General features: G+C 42.4%; 1 protein-coding gene and 1 non-coding gene across 2 annotated transcripts in view; both read left to right on the top strand.

The window, feature by feature from the left end:
- Window positions 1-183, top strand: LOC130875264 (U2 spliceosomal RNA). Its single transcript, XR_009057196.1, has one exon. It is a non-coding gene; the product is annotated as a U2 spliceosomal RNA (small nuclear RNA).
- Wdr64 (WD repeat domain 64) overlaps window positions 1-17,596 on the top strand; it is a 99,963-nt gene extending 82,367 nt beyond the window's left edge. The window contains exons 24-28 of the mRNA XM_057770768.1: window positions 5,770-5,958; window positions 9,422-9,527; window positions 11,394-11,474; window positions 13,092-13,205; window positions 17,516-17,596. Of these exons, the coding sequence (XP_057626751.1) occupies window positions 5,770-5,958; window positions 9,422-9,527; window positions 11,394-11,474; window positions 13,092-13,205; window positions 17,516-17,596 (571 nt within the window). The remainder of the gene's footprint in view (window positions 1-5,769; window positions 5,959-9,421; window positions 9,528-11,393; window positions 11,475-13,091; window positions 13,206-17,515) is intronic.
- Window positions 17,597-18,634: the final 1,038 nt, after the last annotated feature.

The following is an 18,634-nucleotide window of genomic DNA, read 5'->3' as shown; positions in this document are numbered from 1 at the left end:
ATCACTTCTTGACCTTTTGGCTAAGATCAAATGTGTATCTATTCTTATCAGCTGAATATTTGATACATCCTCTATCCTCTGAGGACAATATATTAAATCGATTTGGGATCTGGAAAATGGGATTGGAGTTTGCTCCACCTATTTGGTATGTGGACCTAGTGTCACAACATCTGCATAAATGATACACCCCCTTCATGTGGTTTCAGGAAAAGCACAGTTTGGGTACACTTATTAGAATAAATTTATAAGTAAACCCAAAAAGTTACAAAGAGAGTCTTTGGGAAAACCGTCACTGACTTGGATTCTTTTTCTGTATCCAGAGAAATGAGCTCTGCTATACGACTCTATGAAAAAAAGTACAGAGACATGTATCATTTTTTGAATCATTTTTTGCAGTGTTTGTTGTTTTACAAACTCATTAAGGAATACTGCTTTTTTTAAAGTTATGATAAATATTTGCAGTGGAATTGGGTTTTGTAGGGTTATTTCAGAGACTGAAGCAGGATAGAAAGCTCAGAGAACTAGATTCATACCAGGGGAAAGCCACAGAAGATGGTTTTGTATCAAAAGTTTAAAAGACAGTCATAGGAAAGAGTGTGTAGCTAGACGGAGTGGGGAACAACAGTAGTTTGGGCCTTTGGGGGATAAAGAGGCAGGAGGGCTCAGAAATTTTGAGTCAGACTGGGAAACTTTGTCAGAAAGAGAAAGGGAAGGAGAGGAAGGCAGGAGAGGAATGAAGGAATAGGGGAGAAAGGTGAGCAGGAGAGGAAGGAGAAAGGAAATAAAAGGAGAGGGGACAAAAGGAATGAAGAATATAAAGGAAGGAAGGAGGAAAGGAGGAAAGGAAGGAGGGAGGGAGGGAGGAAGGGTGACAGAAGTGGAGGGAAGGAAGAAAGGACGGGAAAGAGGAAGGGAAGGAAGGAAAGACAGGCAGAAAAGAAAGGAGAAAGAGAAGAAGGAAGGAAAAGAGGATAAAGAAGGGAGGCAAAGAGAGGCAAGGGAGAGGACAGGTGAGGAGGACAGAAAAGAAAGGGAAGAATAAAGGAAAGAAAGGAGAAGAGGCAGAAAAAATAAGAGTAGAAGGGGAAGAGAGACCCACCTAAAGAAATGGTCACACGCCGGGAGGTGGTGGCGCACGCCTTTAATCCCAGCACTCGGAGGCAGAGGCAGGCGGATCTCTGTGAGTTCGAGACCAGCCTGGTCTACAGAGCTAGTTCCAGGACAGGCTCGAAAAACTACAGAGAAACCCTGTCTCGAAAAACAAACAAACAAACAAACAAACAAAAAAACAAAAAAAGAAAGGGTCACACAATAGTGAGAGATGGGCATAGCCTAGTTATTTCAGTGTGATTGATTTTTTACATAGCCTACTTACTTGAACTTAACTAATTAATTATAATCAATGCTAAGCACATGTACCCAAAATACTAAAAATAAATACACATATATAAAGAAAAAGAAAGGAAATGTCATGATATTTCTGAAAACAAACTGCTGCCTACATGAAGTGTTTTAAAATTATAGCAATGAATTCTGCTCTTGAAAGAATGGAGTTAGATAATATTAGAAGATCTGGAGAGACTTTGAGTGGGTCAGAAACCAGTCAAAATACAAATGAAAAGAGACAGATGTTTTATACTCTTATCAAGGTCCTTGAATTAAAATTGAACAAATCCTGGCTAACTCTCTGAGCTTGGGGGCGGGGAGAGTTGGCTGGGATACTGTGCAGTACCGAGGCATTGCTGGGGATTTTGTATATTTACCTTTAAAGTGGCCACTAGAGGGTTTTAGACCAAAAACAAATGGCTTAAGATTGAAAGCCACGTGACAGGTCAAATCAAGAAGACATGAGCTTCAACTAAAGGAGCAAATGAGGGATCAATGTGAAGAAGGGGACCTGCCATATTCCACCAGAGCAACCCTACTGACGTCCCAAATAGAAGTCACTATAAGAACTATAATATGGAAATACCATGTTTAGAAATTTCAAGATCAAGATGATTCTGTAGAAGAGGCAAATGGATAGAGCTATTTCATTTTTAGAAAAAGGACTAGTTTTATTAGTAGGTAAAAACATATTATAAATACCATTAATAACTTGATTTTCTGGTCTTTTCTCATGGTGATATATTATTTGTACAAATAAAGCTTGCCTGGAGATCAGAGGGCGGAGCTAGCCACTAGCTAATCATAGAGGTCTGGAGGTCTGTACAGACAGACAGGAAGTGATATGACTGGGAGGAAAGAGGAAGTGATAAGGCAAGAGGAGACAGGAACTCATTCTTTTTTTCTTTTTTTCTTTTTTTGGCTGGGAAGTTGAGAGGTAAGGTGGCTGCAGTTTTGCTCCTTCATCTCTCTGATCTCTGATTTTCCCCGATATCTAACTCCAGGCTTTTATTATTATTAAGACCTACTAGAACACATGCTACATTACTCTGGCTTGTTTTCAGTTTCAGTTACCCATCAACAGAAATGTTTGATGAAGGTTGTAGTACATGTAGTTGTGTGTACACATGGGTGCCAATGCACACGTGCATATACCAACCACACAGGTATATAAAGCCTCTATTACTATGAGCATTGCCCTCTTTTCCCAGTCTCTTTAGACTGCTGTAACAAAGCACCTTAAAATGGGTTGTTTACAAACAAGAGAAACTTATTATTACTCATGGTTCTAGAGACTGGAATGTACAAGATCATATACCAGCAAATTGAACAGTTAGCGCTTGTTCTGTGTTTTGTAAATGTCACCTGCCTACCTCCGACCGTGTTGTACGGCCACCACCAGCTTTCCATCACTACTGCAAAGCACTGGATTAAATTAATTTAAAGGCAGAAGGCTTTATGCTAGTGTGTGTGCATGTATGTGTGTGAGTGATGGGGCACACACACACATGTGCCATGGTGCACATGTAGGGAGGGTAGAGGACAACTTCATGGAATCAGTTCTCTCCTTCCATTTTTCTGTGGGTTCAGAAGATCAGACTCATGTCATCAGACTTGAGGGAAAGTGCCTTTTCCCTCTGACTCACATCAGGGGCACACAGAGGATGTGTGATGTGGGCTCAGAGCATCAGAGACTTCAGTCCTGAGTGGCATAGCTTTTAAGCCTGCAATGAGACAGAGCCTCCTGACACAGCTCTTCACTTCATAGAAGCTGGGAGGCACATACAGCAAGGACTATGAGATGACTTTCAATGTAATGTTGTAGTGACCAGTCCAACTAAACTCCACTGATGAGGTCAGCACCTACATGATAGCAGTCAACTCTCCAGCGCCACCAGCTAGAGACCAAGCGTCCAGCACATTAGCCCTTGGAGACATTCTACATCTAAACTATAACTCAGCGAAAAGGGTTGAAACAACTCCACCAGCCCTCTTTTGCTAGGGAGACTGCTCTAACTTAACTGTTCCCTCTAAAACCCCTGTTAAAATTGAATTGCCGATGTGAGGCATTAAGAGGGTAGAAACTTAATTTGACTATGATATTTAGAGGTTAAGATTCTTAAGACGTAACCAAGGTTAAGTGAGGCTGATGGCAGGGCGCTGATGCTATGAGACTGTGCCTCATAAAAAAATAAATAAAAAATAAAAAAAGAGGGCTGGAAAAATGGATCAGAGGGGAAAGGCATTTGTTGCTAAGCTTGATGAACTTGGAAACCTACATGTTAGAGTGGAAACCAACTCCCACGACTTGTTCTCTAACCTCCACACAAGCCCCCGTATACACATACAACAAATCAGTAAATATAAAAAATGTGAAGGATCAAAGGCATGAGAAAGGATAATGTATCTTGTCCTGTGATGCTCTGGAGAGCTTTGGAACTCTGGAGAGGGCCCCTTCTAGCATGGCAAACATCATCCTACGTGACCATCAGTTTTGAACTTCTCCGTCTTAATACACCATGCGGTCAGCTATAGAAAGAAAAAGCAGAATAGGGCAGGCACTAATTCTATTTATGTAGGTGGACTCCTCATGACCTAAGCACTCCCTAAAGGCTCCATCTCATGCCATCCTGTTAGGAAATAGGGTTCAACATGACTTTGTGGGGACACAGACGTTTAGAATAATGCACTGCTGAAGCCAGTCGTCCTTGGCCTAGAGAAATTATTTTTATGATTCCTTTAAGTGGAACATTCCCCAGACACTCAGTTCATAGAGCGCGTCTCTATTAATAGCTGTCTCAAAGCACTGCTGCCTTTGTAACTAAGCCACATCCTTTGGCCAATATATGCTGTCACATTCTCAAGAGACAGGTACTCTCACATCCTAAATCTTGTTTATGAAAAGATTATGACTTTTCAATGGAGAAAAAAACATGACTGAGGCTTAAGTCTGGGGCATAGGGCAGGAAATTGGAGGCCTCCTGATGACTCAGGTCCATGTCTAAGGCCCAGGATGTCAGGTGGGGTTATTCACTTGGAAAGAGCCGTGAGCAACAGGAAACACTGTGAAGCAGGAAGTCAAACTGCTTTCGTATGGGCCTGGAGCAGAATTCATCTAGCCTCCTAGCCTTCTTGCTTTTTGCTTAAACGGCTTGTTATAAATGCTCTTGATGACTCTATTTCCTTATTGGTAACAGCTCTGGGAAGGCCAAGCTACATCAGTAATGCTCTCAATTAAAATATAGGAGGTATGAAAGATGCTCATGCTAAATCCTCAGACAGTAACAAGTACGAGGCATCACCGCTGGCTACCTCTGCGTCTGCCTTCCCTCTCTCTAGCTACTTTGAATGAGCCTGCTATCTGAATGGTGTAGAATTTACTGTTAGGTTACCGTTAGGTTATCTTCCTTCTCAGTCATTGCCACAAACCCATGGTTAGAGTTGAAACCAAGACATAAAGGGATATCTGTAATCCCAGAACCCGAGAGGCTAACACAAGAAGAGCATTACCTTATTATTTAGCCTTGTTTAACTTGGCTAGCCAGGAACTTCCTATAAATCTCTGGATGGCTAAACTGGGCTACCCGATGAGAAATGTCTCCCCACCCCACCCCCCACAAAAAAAAAAGAAAGAAAGAAAACAGAAACTAAAATAAATAGGCACAAAGCAGCTCTCTGTATGATACAGAGCACATGTTCCTGCTAATGGCATTCTATATTAGTTTAAGTCCACTGGGCAAATTGGAGTGGCTTCTTAGGATAAGGAAATAACACAAACAGGTAACAAAGGACTTCCTTTATCATTCTTCCTCATTACTCAGCTGGGGACATTGGAGAGTAGGAATTGTAGTTGGGACGTGGGAAGACGTCAGTATTACCAGAAGCATCCCCAGATCTCTCTTCGCACAAGTTCTGTGCTGGTGATGATTCCTAAGTAGACAGATGAAACATAACCCACTGTAAGACCTACTTTAGCTCGTAGGCTCTCAGGGTGGGTTCTGATCAGCTTGTGTTGGCGGGGCTGTTCAGAGAGGAATGTCTTCCTTGTTTTTATTAGCTTCTATCAATGAAGAATGCTCGCACAAGTTCAAATTGGCAAATGCCAAAAAGCTACAGGTTAGAGTTCTGTCTGATAAAAATGTTTACATTAAGGGCTAACGGTGTAGTCAGTGACAGAATGCTTACCTGGTGTGCTCCAAGTACTGAGCTCAAACATAAAGGTTTGTGTAACGATTAGCTACACAGCATTGAAGGGGAAGTGTCCAGAATGAACTTTAAAATCCTTGGTAGACCAATGCAGTTCACGTGACCTATGACCTGTGCTCAAACTCACTTCCTCTGACCTCCCCAATGACTTCCCTCCCTCCCTTGACTCTCCTTCAGGCTCTGGCATTCCACCAGTGGTCATTACTGTGGCTATTTCGGACAACGGAGAATGTTTGATCTAACCCAAAGCAGTGATTTCATTTTGCCTTGTGATGTTAATGAATATCCCGTAGAGATAAAAGAAGAAAGCAAGTTCACAGAGAAGAAGCAGAAATATGAATATCCTCTGATATTTGACCGTGAGAGGTGAGAACATTGTTTTTCTTTAAATGAACAGACGAGAGTTAAATTATAACTACGTGGTAACACCTCAGTACAATAGGGAATTCAGAGTCACCGCTCTTCAATAATTTTGACGCCCCACGGAAGGGAGTAATAAGTAAATAAACAACTGTAATTCAGTGCAGTAGTCGCGAGAACACTAATTCTTAGTAACCAATGGGCGAGACCAAAGAACAAAAAGGCATTTGTGTCAGAAGAAGCCCCAAATAACTCGAGACCGTGATATGATATAGTCCTAACCGTGGAGCCCTGGGGCAGAGGGGATGTGGGGAAGATACAGAAGATAAAACTACACAAGCCTAAGGGAACCAGATCCCCCTCTGCTCAGACCTGCCGTCTCAGGACTGCTGAGGCCGTCATGGGCTACCTAGCAAAACTCTGGGTCAAAAGCGAACGAGATAAAAACACAATAAATGGACTGAAGAAGTGATGAACTGAAGAAGTGGCTCTGTGGCTAAGAGCACTGCCTGTCCTTGCAAAGGGTGACAGCACAGTTTCCAGCACCCAATCAGGTGGCTTTATAACCATCTATAACTCCAGCTCCAGGGGACTCAGCTGCCCCTCCTCACCTCCAAAGATACTGGCGCACAAGAGCACATACTCACACAGATATAAATATAAAACTAAAATCTGTTCTAAAAAGAGAAAGAAATCCACAGAGGTCACATTGCCAAGTCTCTGAGCCAAACTGAGAAATTCAAGCTCACTGGAACAGGAGTCCCAGCAGGAAACCTGGCAAAAGGAAAACCTGATGGGTTTGGTTGGGGACAGGTGTTCAGTCTACAGTGCTTGTGGTGCATCCAGGGAAAGCATCTCAGAAGCTCAGACGTGCTCAACAGTCCACAGCTGGAGACAAGTTCTGAAGTCAGCTATCAGGGTAATAATTTCACTGTGGATAAGGCATTCGGGTGCCACGTCTTAAGTCAGAAAAACAGAAAACTAAGAAATAAACAAAGAGAAGGCCAAGGAAGAGATTCATGTGGAAAATCTTGAAAGAGAATAGCTAAAGTATAAAAAGAAAAAACCACAAATAATGAAAGGGAAATCAAGGGAGAGGGTTGTACAAGAACATGGCAGATCTTTTATAGTATATGGGAACAAAGCCACTCAACAGAGAAGGAAGCATTGGCTTCACACGACAAGGTCCTTGATAGCTCTGGAAGGAAAATTTTAGTGGAGTGATGGGAGAAAGATCACAAGACAAAAGTTAAGAAGGCTCCAGGGAAAGTTACCTTTCTTTCTATAATTAACAATTACATTTTTATATGTTACAATACAATATTTTGGCACATGTATTTGTGTCACATATATAATATGTATTTAAAATTATAGGAATTGTTTTCGTTTTGGTTAACATTAGTTTATGCTTGGAACCTTCAATTAACCTGAGTACAGAGTAGAGACTGGGCTTGAGAGCTTGTGTCTGTATTCCCAGCAGAGTCCGAGAGGTTCAGTGAAAGTTCAAGGCCAGCTTGAGCTTTGTACAGTTTCAGGCCAACCAGAGATACAAATGAGACCCTGTTTCAGAAGAACTACAGAAATAAAAAGCTATGTAGTAGAGCTTAATAGAAGCTGAGGAAGAAGGAAAAGGAGGCTTGGTAACAGTCATCAAACATACAATAAACACAGGTTACTTTTCAAATAAAGCAAATAATTGTAAGCGTTGCAGGAGAGTCTGTTCCATGGGTGTATTTTTGTGTGGAGGATGGGGATGCTTAAAGGTAGGGAGGAGGGAAATGGTTCTGTGGTGAAGAATGGAATGTGAGGAAGACAGCCGTTCACAAATGTCACCGCTTGCTTTTTGACTGGCTTTGTCATAGCAGAAGAGGCTGCTGCTCACTGAGCCAAGCTTATATGATAGCTATCTAAATGTCCAGTTTAAAATGAAAACAAAAACAAAAACTAGCAACAACAAAAACAGATCTGCCCCAGGGCTAGTGATAATCCTGTAAATCAGAAATTGGAGAGCCAACAAGGATAATTCCCAAGCAGAAAGCCTCTGAGGGGTCGTCAAAAACAAGGTCTTTTTGGAGAACCCTAAGTGAGCCAAAACTGGGAAGACTAGATGCCGTTGTTTAATGTGAGGGATGCCAAAAATGCTGGAAATAAGAATTGAAGCTAAGAACAAAAACTACAGGACTCAAAAAATGCAACCAAATTGGCAAGAATCAAGGTCTCGGTCTCCAGGTGACTGAAAAGCACCACCTGAAGGTTCGAGGCTTCCCTTGGCTAGCCAGTAAGGAGCAATGGAAAGGAGCCTGGTTAACATGTAAGAAATAGACTTGTAGAACCAAGCCCATCAGGATGAGGCCGGGTCCAGCAATGAGAGATGATTAGCCCTACCTTTTGGATAACTTTCCAGACTTGAATATCCATGTATCTTGTGTTAACCACTCCACTTCCGGCTGTGACCAAATACTTGGCGAAGGTAACTTAGGGAAGAAGCTTATGTTTTGGCTCAGGCTTCCAGGGTACAGTCTGCCTTGGCATGGAAGTCATGGCAAAAGGAGCCTCCTTGTGAATGTGAGGCTTCTTTACTCATGAGTCCTTTAAGGACCATGGTCTTGTTTATGCATCTTTGTAACCCCTGTTCTTAGTTCAGTGGCAGCCCCCAAAAGGCACTCAAAAAATAGTTCTGAAGAACTACTAGTGACTATTACAAGCACAGGGCACAAATGTAAGTGATAGACACCAAAGCATCAAAGGGTCATCATGTCTTGGATAATTAAAATGTGTGATAAGTGCTTACACTATCTTATGAAGAAATAAATTTGCTCTGTATAGCAAATTAAGCCTTGCTCTACAGAATGACTCAGTTACATTATATTTATTTGTTTGAGGAGGAACAAAAATGCATGGCACAGCAAGTCTGTGAAGGTCAGAGGGCAACGGCCAATAGATGGTCTCTCCTTCCACCCTGTGCATCCTGGGAATCAAACTCAGATCATCAGACTTGGTGTCTTCACCCACTGACTCGTCCCTCTGCCTAGAATGATCCCATCTCAAGACATATTAGTGACTTTTTTTTTAAAGTGTTTTTAATGCTTAGTTATGGGTTTCTAAATACATATGTAAATAAAGTTTTAACTGTAGAGGAAGCTTCCCAAGGTTACTCAAAAGTCAAACCTGGAATTTAGAAGACTTTATCCCATCCCTACTATGTAGGGCTCCCTACAAATGACAACTGATGATTTCAATTACATGGACAGAGTAGAAATTGCTGTAGTTTCCCTAGAGGGAGTTCTAGGAAGCAAAATGGAATAAGAATTAGTTAGAGTGTCAGTGTTATTGGGACCGGTGCCATGAAAGTCAGCAATGTGGGGAGCCGAGGGGAAGGATGCAGTTACACGATGGATATTTGCTCATTTGGCAGGGGATGCAAGTTGCAGCTTTGTGCCTGACTCTGTTTTTGTATTTTTATATGCAGATGGAAAAAAATGAGCTCAGTGTCTTTGCTTTTCAAACGCGCACCTACCAAGCCCTTTGAAGTGCAACACGATTTTAAATTTTTCAAGTCTCTTTCTTCTCCGAAGGTAGCTAAAACGACAAAACTTACCTTTGTTTTTGAGATTTTTTTTTGAATTTTTGAATTCAAATACTCCCCTTATTATAGCATGTTAGCTTTCTGTTGTTACTCTTGCAAACTGCCACAAGTTTTTTGTTTTTATTTTTGGATTTTTTTTGGCATAAACAATGCAAAGTAATTTTCTTACAGATTTATAGGTCAGAATAAAAAAAAGCCTAAAATGAGAGCAGGGTGCAATGCTGCTTGTCTACAATTCCAGCAGCACTTTGGAGGTAGAGGAAGGAGGGTCAAGAGTTCAAGGCCATCCTCAGACACGTGTGGAGCTCAAGGCCTATCTGCCTAGATAAGAATTTGTGTATATATATTTTTTAATCCTGAAATGAGTCTCATGGGATTGAAAGTGAAGTGTAGCCAGAGCTGTGTTTAAGGGATTGAGGTGGGTGGGGAACCCATATTCCTTAGTTTTTGTACCCTCCCTTCATCAAAGTCAGAAAGGCAGGTTCTCTCTGAGCACATGGTGGGGGTAGGGGCCTCACTCAGTGGGAAAGGTTCTGTATGTGGAAGAATCAAGTGATTATCTGGTGGCACCCAGGTAAGTCGGGAGAAGCTCTCCCCTCAAGAGGAAAGTCAGTATATAGTACTCCCAGGCTGAAGGTGGGAAATAGGTGGTAGATGTCATCATTGGGGCTTATTCTGTATTCACGGGCGCATTTTGTTTACAGCCTGAGAAAAGTGAGTTGTTGTTATTTAACCATCCTAGAGGATGGATTAGTGTGGGGCCAAAGGTCTGGAATTGATCAGTAATTAGTTAAAATGTATTCCCTCTGACTCGCCCACAAATAAAGCAAGCACACCTGCCCGAATTAATCTCTAGTCCACTACTGCGTCTCTGTCTACCAAACACATTCACCATCTTCCTGAGCTTCCTGTTTCTGAAATGCTCTTCATCTGGGGTGCCTTTGACACAGCCAGAATGTGTCTTCATCTGTCCGAACCCACCCTGTCTTCAGAAAACTCATAGATGAACAAAGGTGGGTATCTGGACTATGGGAGGGGAAAAAAACCTCCGAAAAATAAATAAGAAAAAATGAGTCTAAAAACTGCTTTCAAAGCTTGGCTATTTCACTAAAGAAAAAGTGCATGCCAATAAGACATCTAACCTCGTTAGTACACAGTAAATGTGCATCAGTAGCACTGTGGGATTCCACTTTAGACCTCCCAGGGTTTAAATAAAGAATCTGAGGACACCAGAAGCACTAATCTGGTGGCAGTCATATGAACTGATAGAAAGTCACTGAAAATCAACATGGTATTATCAGGCATGATTGAAAATAGCCCTCTTACGTACATTTTAACACAAAAGATGGGCGTAAAAATGCTGGAATAGAAGGCTAGCTTGGTCTATATAGTGAATTCTATGTTGGCCTATAGGCTACAAAGAGAGACTTGTCTCAACAACCAACACACACACATAGGAAGCACACCAAAGGTAAAATGATAACTGAAATATTAAATAAATTGGTTAAAATCCTTAGAAAGACTTTTCAGAGTCCTTGAAACACTCAAATATGGCAAATTTCTTGCCTCCCTATCTTCCCACCTCACTCATCCAGTGAATGAAAAGGCTTCAACATCAATTGAGTTGAGATGTGATTCACTTGGAGTCTCTGATACTAGACAGCTTTCTGATAATTTCCTTTTGATATGTGGTTTACAGTACCAATGATACCATGATAGGCAAGTTTCCATTGGAGTAGCCCTTTTCCCTAAGTTTATCATCAACGGAGAACTTGCCTAAGACCTTGCATTAGTGAGTCAGGTTTTTGGTGGATAGAACGTGCCTTTTCCAGTAAATCATTGTGCTCTTTTGTAGATTCGCCGATATGCTTTGGAAGGTTTCATGACAGAAAACAGAGAGGCAGGGATTGTTTTTGGTTCTCTGCCTATATACAGGGTAAGTCAGAAGTTTCTAGAACTAGGGTGGTAACAGGGCAATACAAAAATCTGATTTCTCATTGCTGACACAATCAGCCCACAGATGTTTCCGTAAACACACCGGGCCCCGTCATAGGCAAGCCTTGGGTTACGTCTGTCAGTAGCTTGAATTGCTCACCTCTGCCATTGCACAAAAGAGTGACTTTGAGCTTTGACCCAGTGGTTCATACCATCAGGATAAAATCCAAATGTCTTAGAGTATCATGCAAACCTTCTATGATCTGGCTGTGCTAGACTTTTGGGCCCTGCTTCCTCCACATTCTCCCTATACCTTTCCTTTAGTCTAGCAATGCTTGATTGTCACTGGGTACTCCATCACTGTGCCTATGCTACTGTCTGCTCAACAGTCATCAAACCTCTTGTCCAAGTCTCCACCCCCAGATAACCAGTGTTAAGCAACTAGTGAATGAAACCAAGAAATAGCAAACCAAATACCAAATATGTCAACATAATGTCAACATAGATCTTCAGCATTCCTTATCTTTCTAAGGACATGTTCATTGGAGTAGATCACAAAATCAATGATGGTGACGGTGATCAACAATTGACTGAGGAGACAGTTCAGCCATTAAAGGGCTTGACACACAAGTACGAAGACTTGGGTTTGGATCCCCAGACACCCCCCCCCAAAACTGAACAGAGTAGGGTGCATCTGTAATGCCTGTGCTGGGGAGGCAGAGACAGAAGAATCCCTGGGGTTCTTCACCACCTGTTCCAGTGTATTAGTAAGCTCGAGCCTCAGTAAGAGACTGGTCCTCAAAACATAAGGTGGGGAGCTGGGGAGAGCTCTCCGTAAATAAAACATTTCTCATACAAGCACGAGGACCAGAGTTCAGATCCTCAGAACTCACAGAAAAGTCGAGAAGTTGAGGCAGTTCACCTGCATTCCCAGTGCTTAGGAGGTTGGGGGGTGGGGGGATTCTGTGAGACAAGCTGGCTAGCCTGGCCAGCCCAAACTGGCACGCTCCAATAACCCTGCATCAGTCAATAAAGTAGAGCTGGCCTCCATAAGCAGGAGTGTGTGTATTTGTGTATGTGGGGGGGGGTATGTGCATGCACACCCACCCACTCACACACACTAAAATAACAATACGTTAATGCACACCTATATTCCCAGAACCAGAATGGCAGAGGCAGAAAGGTGTAAAGTTCAAGGTCAGCCTGAAATACATAAATCTGCCTCAAAAATTCAAAAGTAAGGGACTGGAACAATGACTTAGTGGTTAAGAATATTTGCTGCTCAGAGACCTGGGTTCAATACCAAGCATCCTCATGGCAGCTCACAACTTTTTATAACCCCAGTTCCAGGGGATCCAACACCCTATCTCATCCACTGAAGACACCCAGAACATGTGTGGTACACAGGCAGAACACCCAAACACAAGCAAGTATTGTTTATTTAAAAAAAAAAAAAAAACTTAGAAAAACCAAACTAACAGCAGGAGAAAGAACAATGGGTGTCTGAAAGGGGGCGTGTGCTTGAAGCAGATGAACCTCTCGTGTGGCACCCCTACCTCAGGTTTACATTCTGGAATGAAACACCCTAAGTGTACTTAACTTGGACCGTGGTTTACAGGTGCCGAGCCCCACGAGTCTAAGATTCCTTCCGCTCATTGGCTCTGAAGCACACCGAGACTCGGTAGAGGGCGTCCACGGGAAGAAGAAGGGCGCGCATGTTCAGCACGACAAAGTAAGTTACGCGCACCCCACAGAGCACTATAATTCCACACGCACCCCGCACAAGTACAGATTTTCTTTTTAATTGCTTCTCTGTCCCCCAAAACATCCTGAGCCTAAAAGTATTTCAGTGCTTATTTTCGTGGAGTTTCCAGATGTGGATGTGTTCCGTTCAGTGAAGATTAAAGTCATGTGTTTGTTGGGTAGGAAGTGAGAGGGAAACCAAATGCAACCTGTGGGCCTGAACAAACCAGGCTACCCCGGTGTGTCACCAAACATGTTCTTTGAGTGACTTTAGAAGCAACTGGATATAACGTGGTTGTGCAGTGTAACTGTCCTCACTTTGGAGTCTTACTGCACCTTTGTGGGCTGTGGGAGCCCTGGTATCAGCAGTGGTTGTCCCTGTGTGTTAACAGGAAATGGCATGCAATTTTTAAAAAACATGACGTGTTCTTATAAAGAATTCTCTTAATTTTGACAATTAAATTAAAAGAAAATGTTAAATCCATCTTGCATTTGGTCAGGTGATACCAAAGACCACTTGCTAATTAAATGATAAGCCCAGGATCTTTCCCTTCAGATTTCCTTGATCAGAGTTTATTCTAATAGCACTAGAAGCTTCCATGGACCTGACTTAACCTACACTCATCTATGTAATCATCAGTAGGGGTCCAACGATAAGAGAAAGATGTAGCCCAGGGTGTGGCTTTTCTTGCCCATTGCTAACCAATGATGGACTTTCTGACAACAACCCTAACCACTTTTAAAAGCTATTTTATTAAATCAAGATGGAAAATGTCTTCATAATTTTGTTAGCTTTCGCACTGAATGGGACTACGGATGTAACCATGAGCCATGCTATCAATTATGCGAGAAAGAGCTATTGGCATTTTCTATAAAAAATAAATTGCTTTTAGTTGTAAGGAATGGATGAAACAGCATGTTACAAGTAATCCAAAAGTAAAAGATATATATATGTGTGTGTGTGTGTTTGGTTCTACAATTCATATATTTAGTGCCCCATATTTTTATTCTTCACATTTTTATCTAATCTGATATTAAGTATACGTTTATTTTCTAATCAAATCCAAAGCTTAGAAAAGAAGATGGCCACATAGTGGTGTAGGAGGTCCTTCTGTTTGTGTGTTGCTTTCATTGATTAATTAATAAAGAAACTGCTTGGCCTGATAGGGCAGAACTTAGGTAGGCAGTGAAGACAGAACTGAATTCTTTGGAGGAAGAAAGAGAGTCAGAGAGGGAGAGCCATCATGGAGCTGCCAGGTCAGACATGCTAAATCTTTCCGGGTAAACTACAACCTCGTGGTGACATACAGATTATTAGAAATGGGTTAAATCAAGATGTGAGAGTTAACCAGTAAGAGGCTAGAACTAATGGGCCAAGCAGTAATTTAATGAAAAGAGTTTCTGTGTGATTACTTCGGATGTAAGCTAGCCGGGCAGGATGGAACAAAGGGCCCGCTTCTTACTACAACATAGGTCTTAAGAACCAGCATAATGGAAATAAAACTTAGTCATGGCTAGAAGGTCATGGGTTGGTAACTCAGCGGTAGTTAACTGGCCCTGAATTCAATCCCTAAGTGCTACAAAAATCTAACAAGGGGCAGGTGTGGTGGCACTCAACTTTAATCCCAGCACTCAGGCAGAGGCAGGCAGACCTCTGTGAGTTTGAGGCCAGCCTGGTCTGTAGCGTGGGTTATAGGGATGTCAGGGCTATGTAGGGAGACCCTGACTCAAAAAAAAGTCATCAAGAAAGTTCAAATGTGGAAAAAGCATAAGAATGTCAAGTCTGAAGCCTTTAATCCCAGCATTCGGGAAGCAGGGGTAGGTGGATCTCTGAGTTTGAGGCCATCCTGGTCTACAAGATCTAGTTCCAGGCTCCAAAGCTACAGGAAAACCCTGTCAAAAAAAAAAATAAAGAATTTGAAATCTGTGGCATGTGACCTATTTATTTTCAAACTTATAGAAACACTCAGTCACAGAAAAATGGTTATGTTGAAGGTGGTATCTATGCCAACATGCTCCATAGGCTACCTAATAAGAGAAATTCTCACAATTTTATTTTTTTTTAAAAAAAAAGTTATACTCAGGGACTTGGGGCTGTGGCTCAGTTGCTAAAGTGCTTGCCCTATGAGCATGGGCACCTGAGTTTGGACACCCAGCACCCACGTTCTAACCTGGCTACAATGGTGTGTGATGTAATCTCAGCACTGGACAGATGAGACATGAGAATGCTGGGACAAGGGACCAGTGGAGCTAAGTCGCCGAGCCCCAAGTTCAGTTAAGAGAAATAAGATGGAGAGTTATTGAGGAAGATACCAGGTGCTTCTGTGCGTGCACACACAAAATTTAAATTTGATGATATAATTGACAATTATGGCTAATTTTACCTTCCAATTAATGTGCCGAGTCTGAGGCTGTGCATTTGGCATGCACTCTTGCATCTTTGCAACAATGCATTAAAGTTATCACTCCCATCTTGCAGATACAAAAACTGAAGCACAAAGCATAAACAATTATCAAAGATTCCCAAAGAACCTGGCAACTTCAGACCTGGGATTTCAACCCAGAAGTTTGGCTTCAGAGCCTATATGTTTAACTATAAGACAGCATGATTTGGAAATACGTGAGCTTCTGGGATCTCCTGGGGGAATAACCTCTGAGAGCACACAAACAATGGCAGCCTTCTTACTCAGTTTTGCTTTTCTCTGTACCATTGTCGCCATCTGACTACTTACCATACAGTAATTCCCCCTTTCTACTATGGCATCTGATTTTCCCTTAATAACTCATTTCTCTTCACTGTGCTTAGTAAACTGGATTTTAAATTCTAAGGGCACACATTTCGTCTGAATCATTCTTTCAGACTGTATAGTGATATTTCTTTGTGTTCTAATAAATAAAACTTGCCTTAAGATTTGAGTGCAAAGCTAACCACTCTATTCAGCCATACAGGCCAGGCAGTGGTGGCACACACCTTTAATCCCAGCAACCACACTGGTTAGCCTTAGAGGCTGGGTGGTGGTGGTGCCTGCCTATAATACCAGCACTAGAGAGGAATATAAGACAGGATTGACAGGAACTGGCTCTCTTTTCAGTCTGATGATTTCGTAGAGGTAAGAGCTTGCTAGTGGTTGACTGTGTTGCTTCTCTGATCTTTCAGCTCAACCCCCAATATCTGTTTTTCGTATTTTATTATTTGTGCTACAAAACTGACACAGAGAATGGGGAGAGTGTGCTGAGGAAGTGTAGAAGCTGGCAGACAGGACACCTGAAGCATGGGGATACTCCCTGTGCTGGAGGGTGCAGGTCATGAGGGGATCTGAGGCCTCCTATCTTGTCTCAGGGAGAGGAGTAGAGACACGACCTACTGAAGCCCAGACATAAATGACCCTTGAAGACAGGCTGGGCCTCATAGCTTTCTGTTCCTTCTCTTTACCTCATATGTCTCCTCTTCCTTTTTTTATGTTACAAGATTTTGTAACCAAATCCCAGAAATATCTCAGAAACATATGGTGTTCATCTACTGTCTCTTATATAGCAGTCAAATGTTGCTGACAAAATGTCTGTCTATATGTATCTATCTATGGGTTTTAATTTTTTATTTTTGCGTGTATGCATATCCATGTCACGGCATACGTGTGGAGGTCCGAGGACAGCTTTTAGGAGTCATTTCCCCACCTTGTACAGTGAGGTCAGGGATAGAACTCAAGTTCTCAGGTCTATACAGAAAGTGCTGTCAGCGGCTGAGCCATCTCACTGTCACAAGGAGTGCTTTTAGGGTCATGTAGCACTGGCTAGCCTGGAACTTGTTTTGTTCTGGGCTGGACTCACACTTGTGGTAGATCCTCCTATCAACCCTTTCCAGTTAGTGTACATGGGGTTTAGAATGGAGAAGTACCCCATTAAGCAGCTCCAAGCTCTTCCAGATGGCCCCCAAAGCACTAGGGAGAAATATAAGCTGGGAGAAGACAGGTTTCAGGCTCGGTCTCATTCTGAGGTTTCCTGGAGGCAGGATCACCATTTTCAGACTGAGGTCGAAGTAAGAGCCAGTGGCTCGCAGTTTTGTTTGTCCAGTCTTCAGGTTGAACCCCAATATCTGTCTCTGGGTTTTTATTAATTGTGCTACATCCAGAACCGTTCAAGGGTCTCACCTTTCATCAACACTCTTCTGCCCAGAGATGCACAGGAGTATTGAAGTCACTTCACTGCTTAGCTAAGAGAATGAAAACGCTTTAATGGGAGAAGTTGGGAAGCTTGTCTAGCATGCTCTTTTTACTAATGAATGTGCCATTTATTCCGCAGTCACGGAGGAAAAGCCTGAAAAGAAATTTGGTTCCACAAATCAATCTGGCTTCGTCCTTCTTCCCAACCATGCCCAAGTGAAGAGGAGCCTCGGAACTGGCTGTTGTACCAGAGGCCACAGAGTCTGGACAACATCTTCCCTCTGTACTTCCAGATGAGACACCACAAGATGGTTACACATCCCTCTACTTCAGGTCATCCTAGCAATGGAGATTACTCAAGGGCTTCCGCTGACCTTAGCCCTGACAACAAGCAAGCAACAGCCGGCAGCCAGTTTGACAACTTCTCTTTACGCATGGAAAAACACCTAATGAATGGGCAGTATCTCTTGTCATTGTCAACAAAGATGGCACAAGGACACAAATGACATTGGTAGCATGAGTAGCCCCCAAATGCTTAGTGATGCTTAGTTTTCACCTCTGCTTGTTGTTCACCCCAATCCACAACCAGAATTAGAATGTGTGCAGTAAGAGGAAAATTACATGTGTGTCCTGCTGTGTGCATACAAAGAGGATTGTTATCGTTGTTTCTTTGTTTATTTGAAGTTGCACCTAGGGGCCTGGCAAGCTAGACAAATCGGCTACATCAAGGGCTGTTTGGAGATGAGGTCTCGCTAGGCTGATCTAGGAGGTCTTGAATTTAAGGTTACTCTGCTTCAGCTTTCAGATCTTCCAGGAAAATTATTATTCAAAAAGAAAAATATCCCTACCCAGCCTCTGACTGTCTGCTTCATCGAGGTAATGTCACCTGAGAATTCCCGGAATAAAGCTGTGACTACAAAAGCTGATTGATTAACGAGAATGTCAGTGACATGGAGGGGCTGAAGAGTTAAGACCAGAGTCAAATTATCTTGGGGACATCTCTAGTTCCCTTAGTAGACATTTATTGCCCCCTCTATGCATGACTCAATGTCTATTGTAACCATTGGGTAAATCCTTTGGAATGTGTCAGTGAAACCCTAGTTTCTGCCAATCAAAAGGCTAAAAATGCTGTCAGATAGCACCCAAGGCCTAAAACTGTGACCTGCCTTCCTGGTGTACTGTCTTAGTTACTGTTCTATTGCTGTGAAGAGAAACCATGACCAAGGCAGCTCTTACAAAAGGAGGCATTTCACTGAGG

This window comes from Chionomys nivalis, chromosome 5 (assembly GCF_950005125.1).
Source record: "Chionomys nivalis chromosome 5, mChiNiv1.1, whole genome shotgun sequence".
Lineage (NCBI taxonomy): Eukaryota > Metazoa > Chordata > Mammalia > Rodentia > Cricetidae > Chionomys > Chionomys nivalis.
The sequence above is the reverse complement of the archived record's forward strand: the minus strand, read 5'-3'. Positions and strand labels throughout refer to the sequence as shown.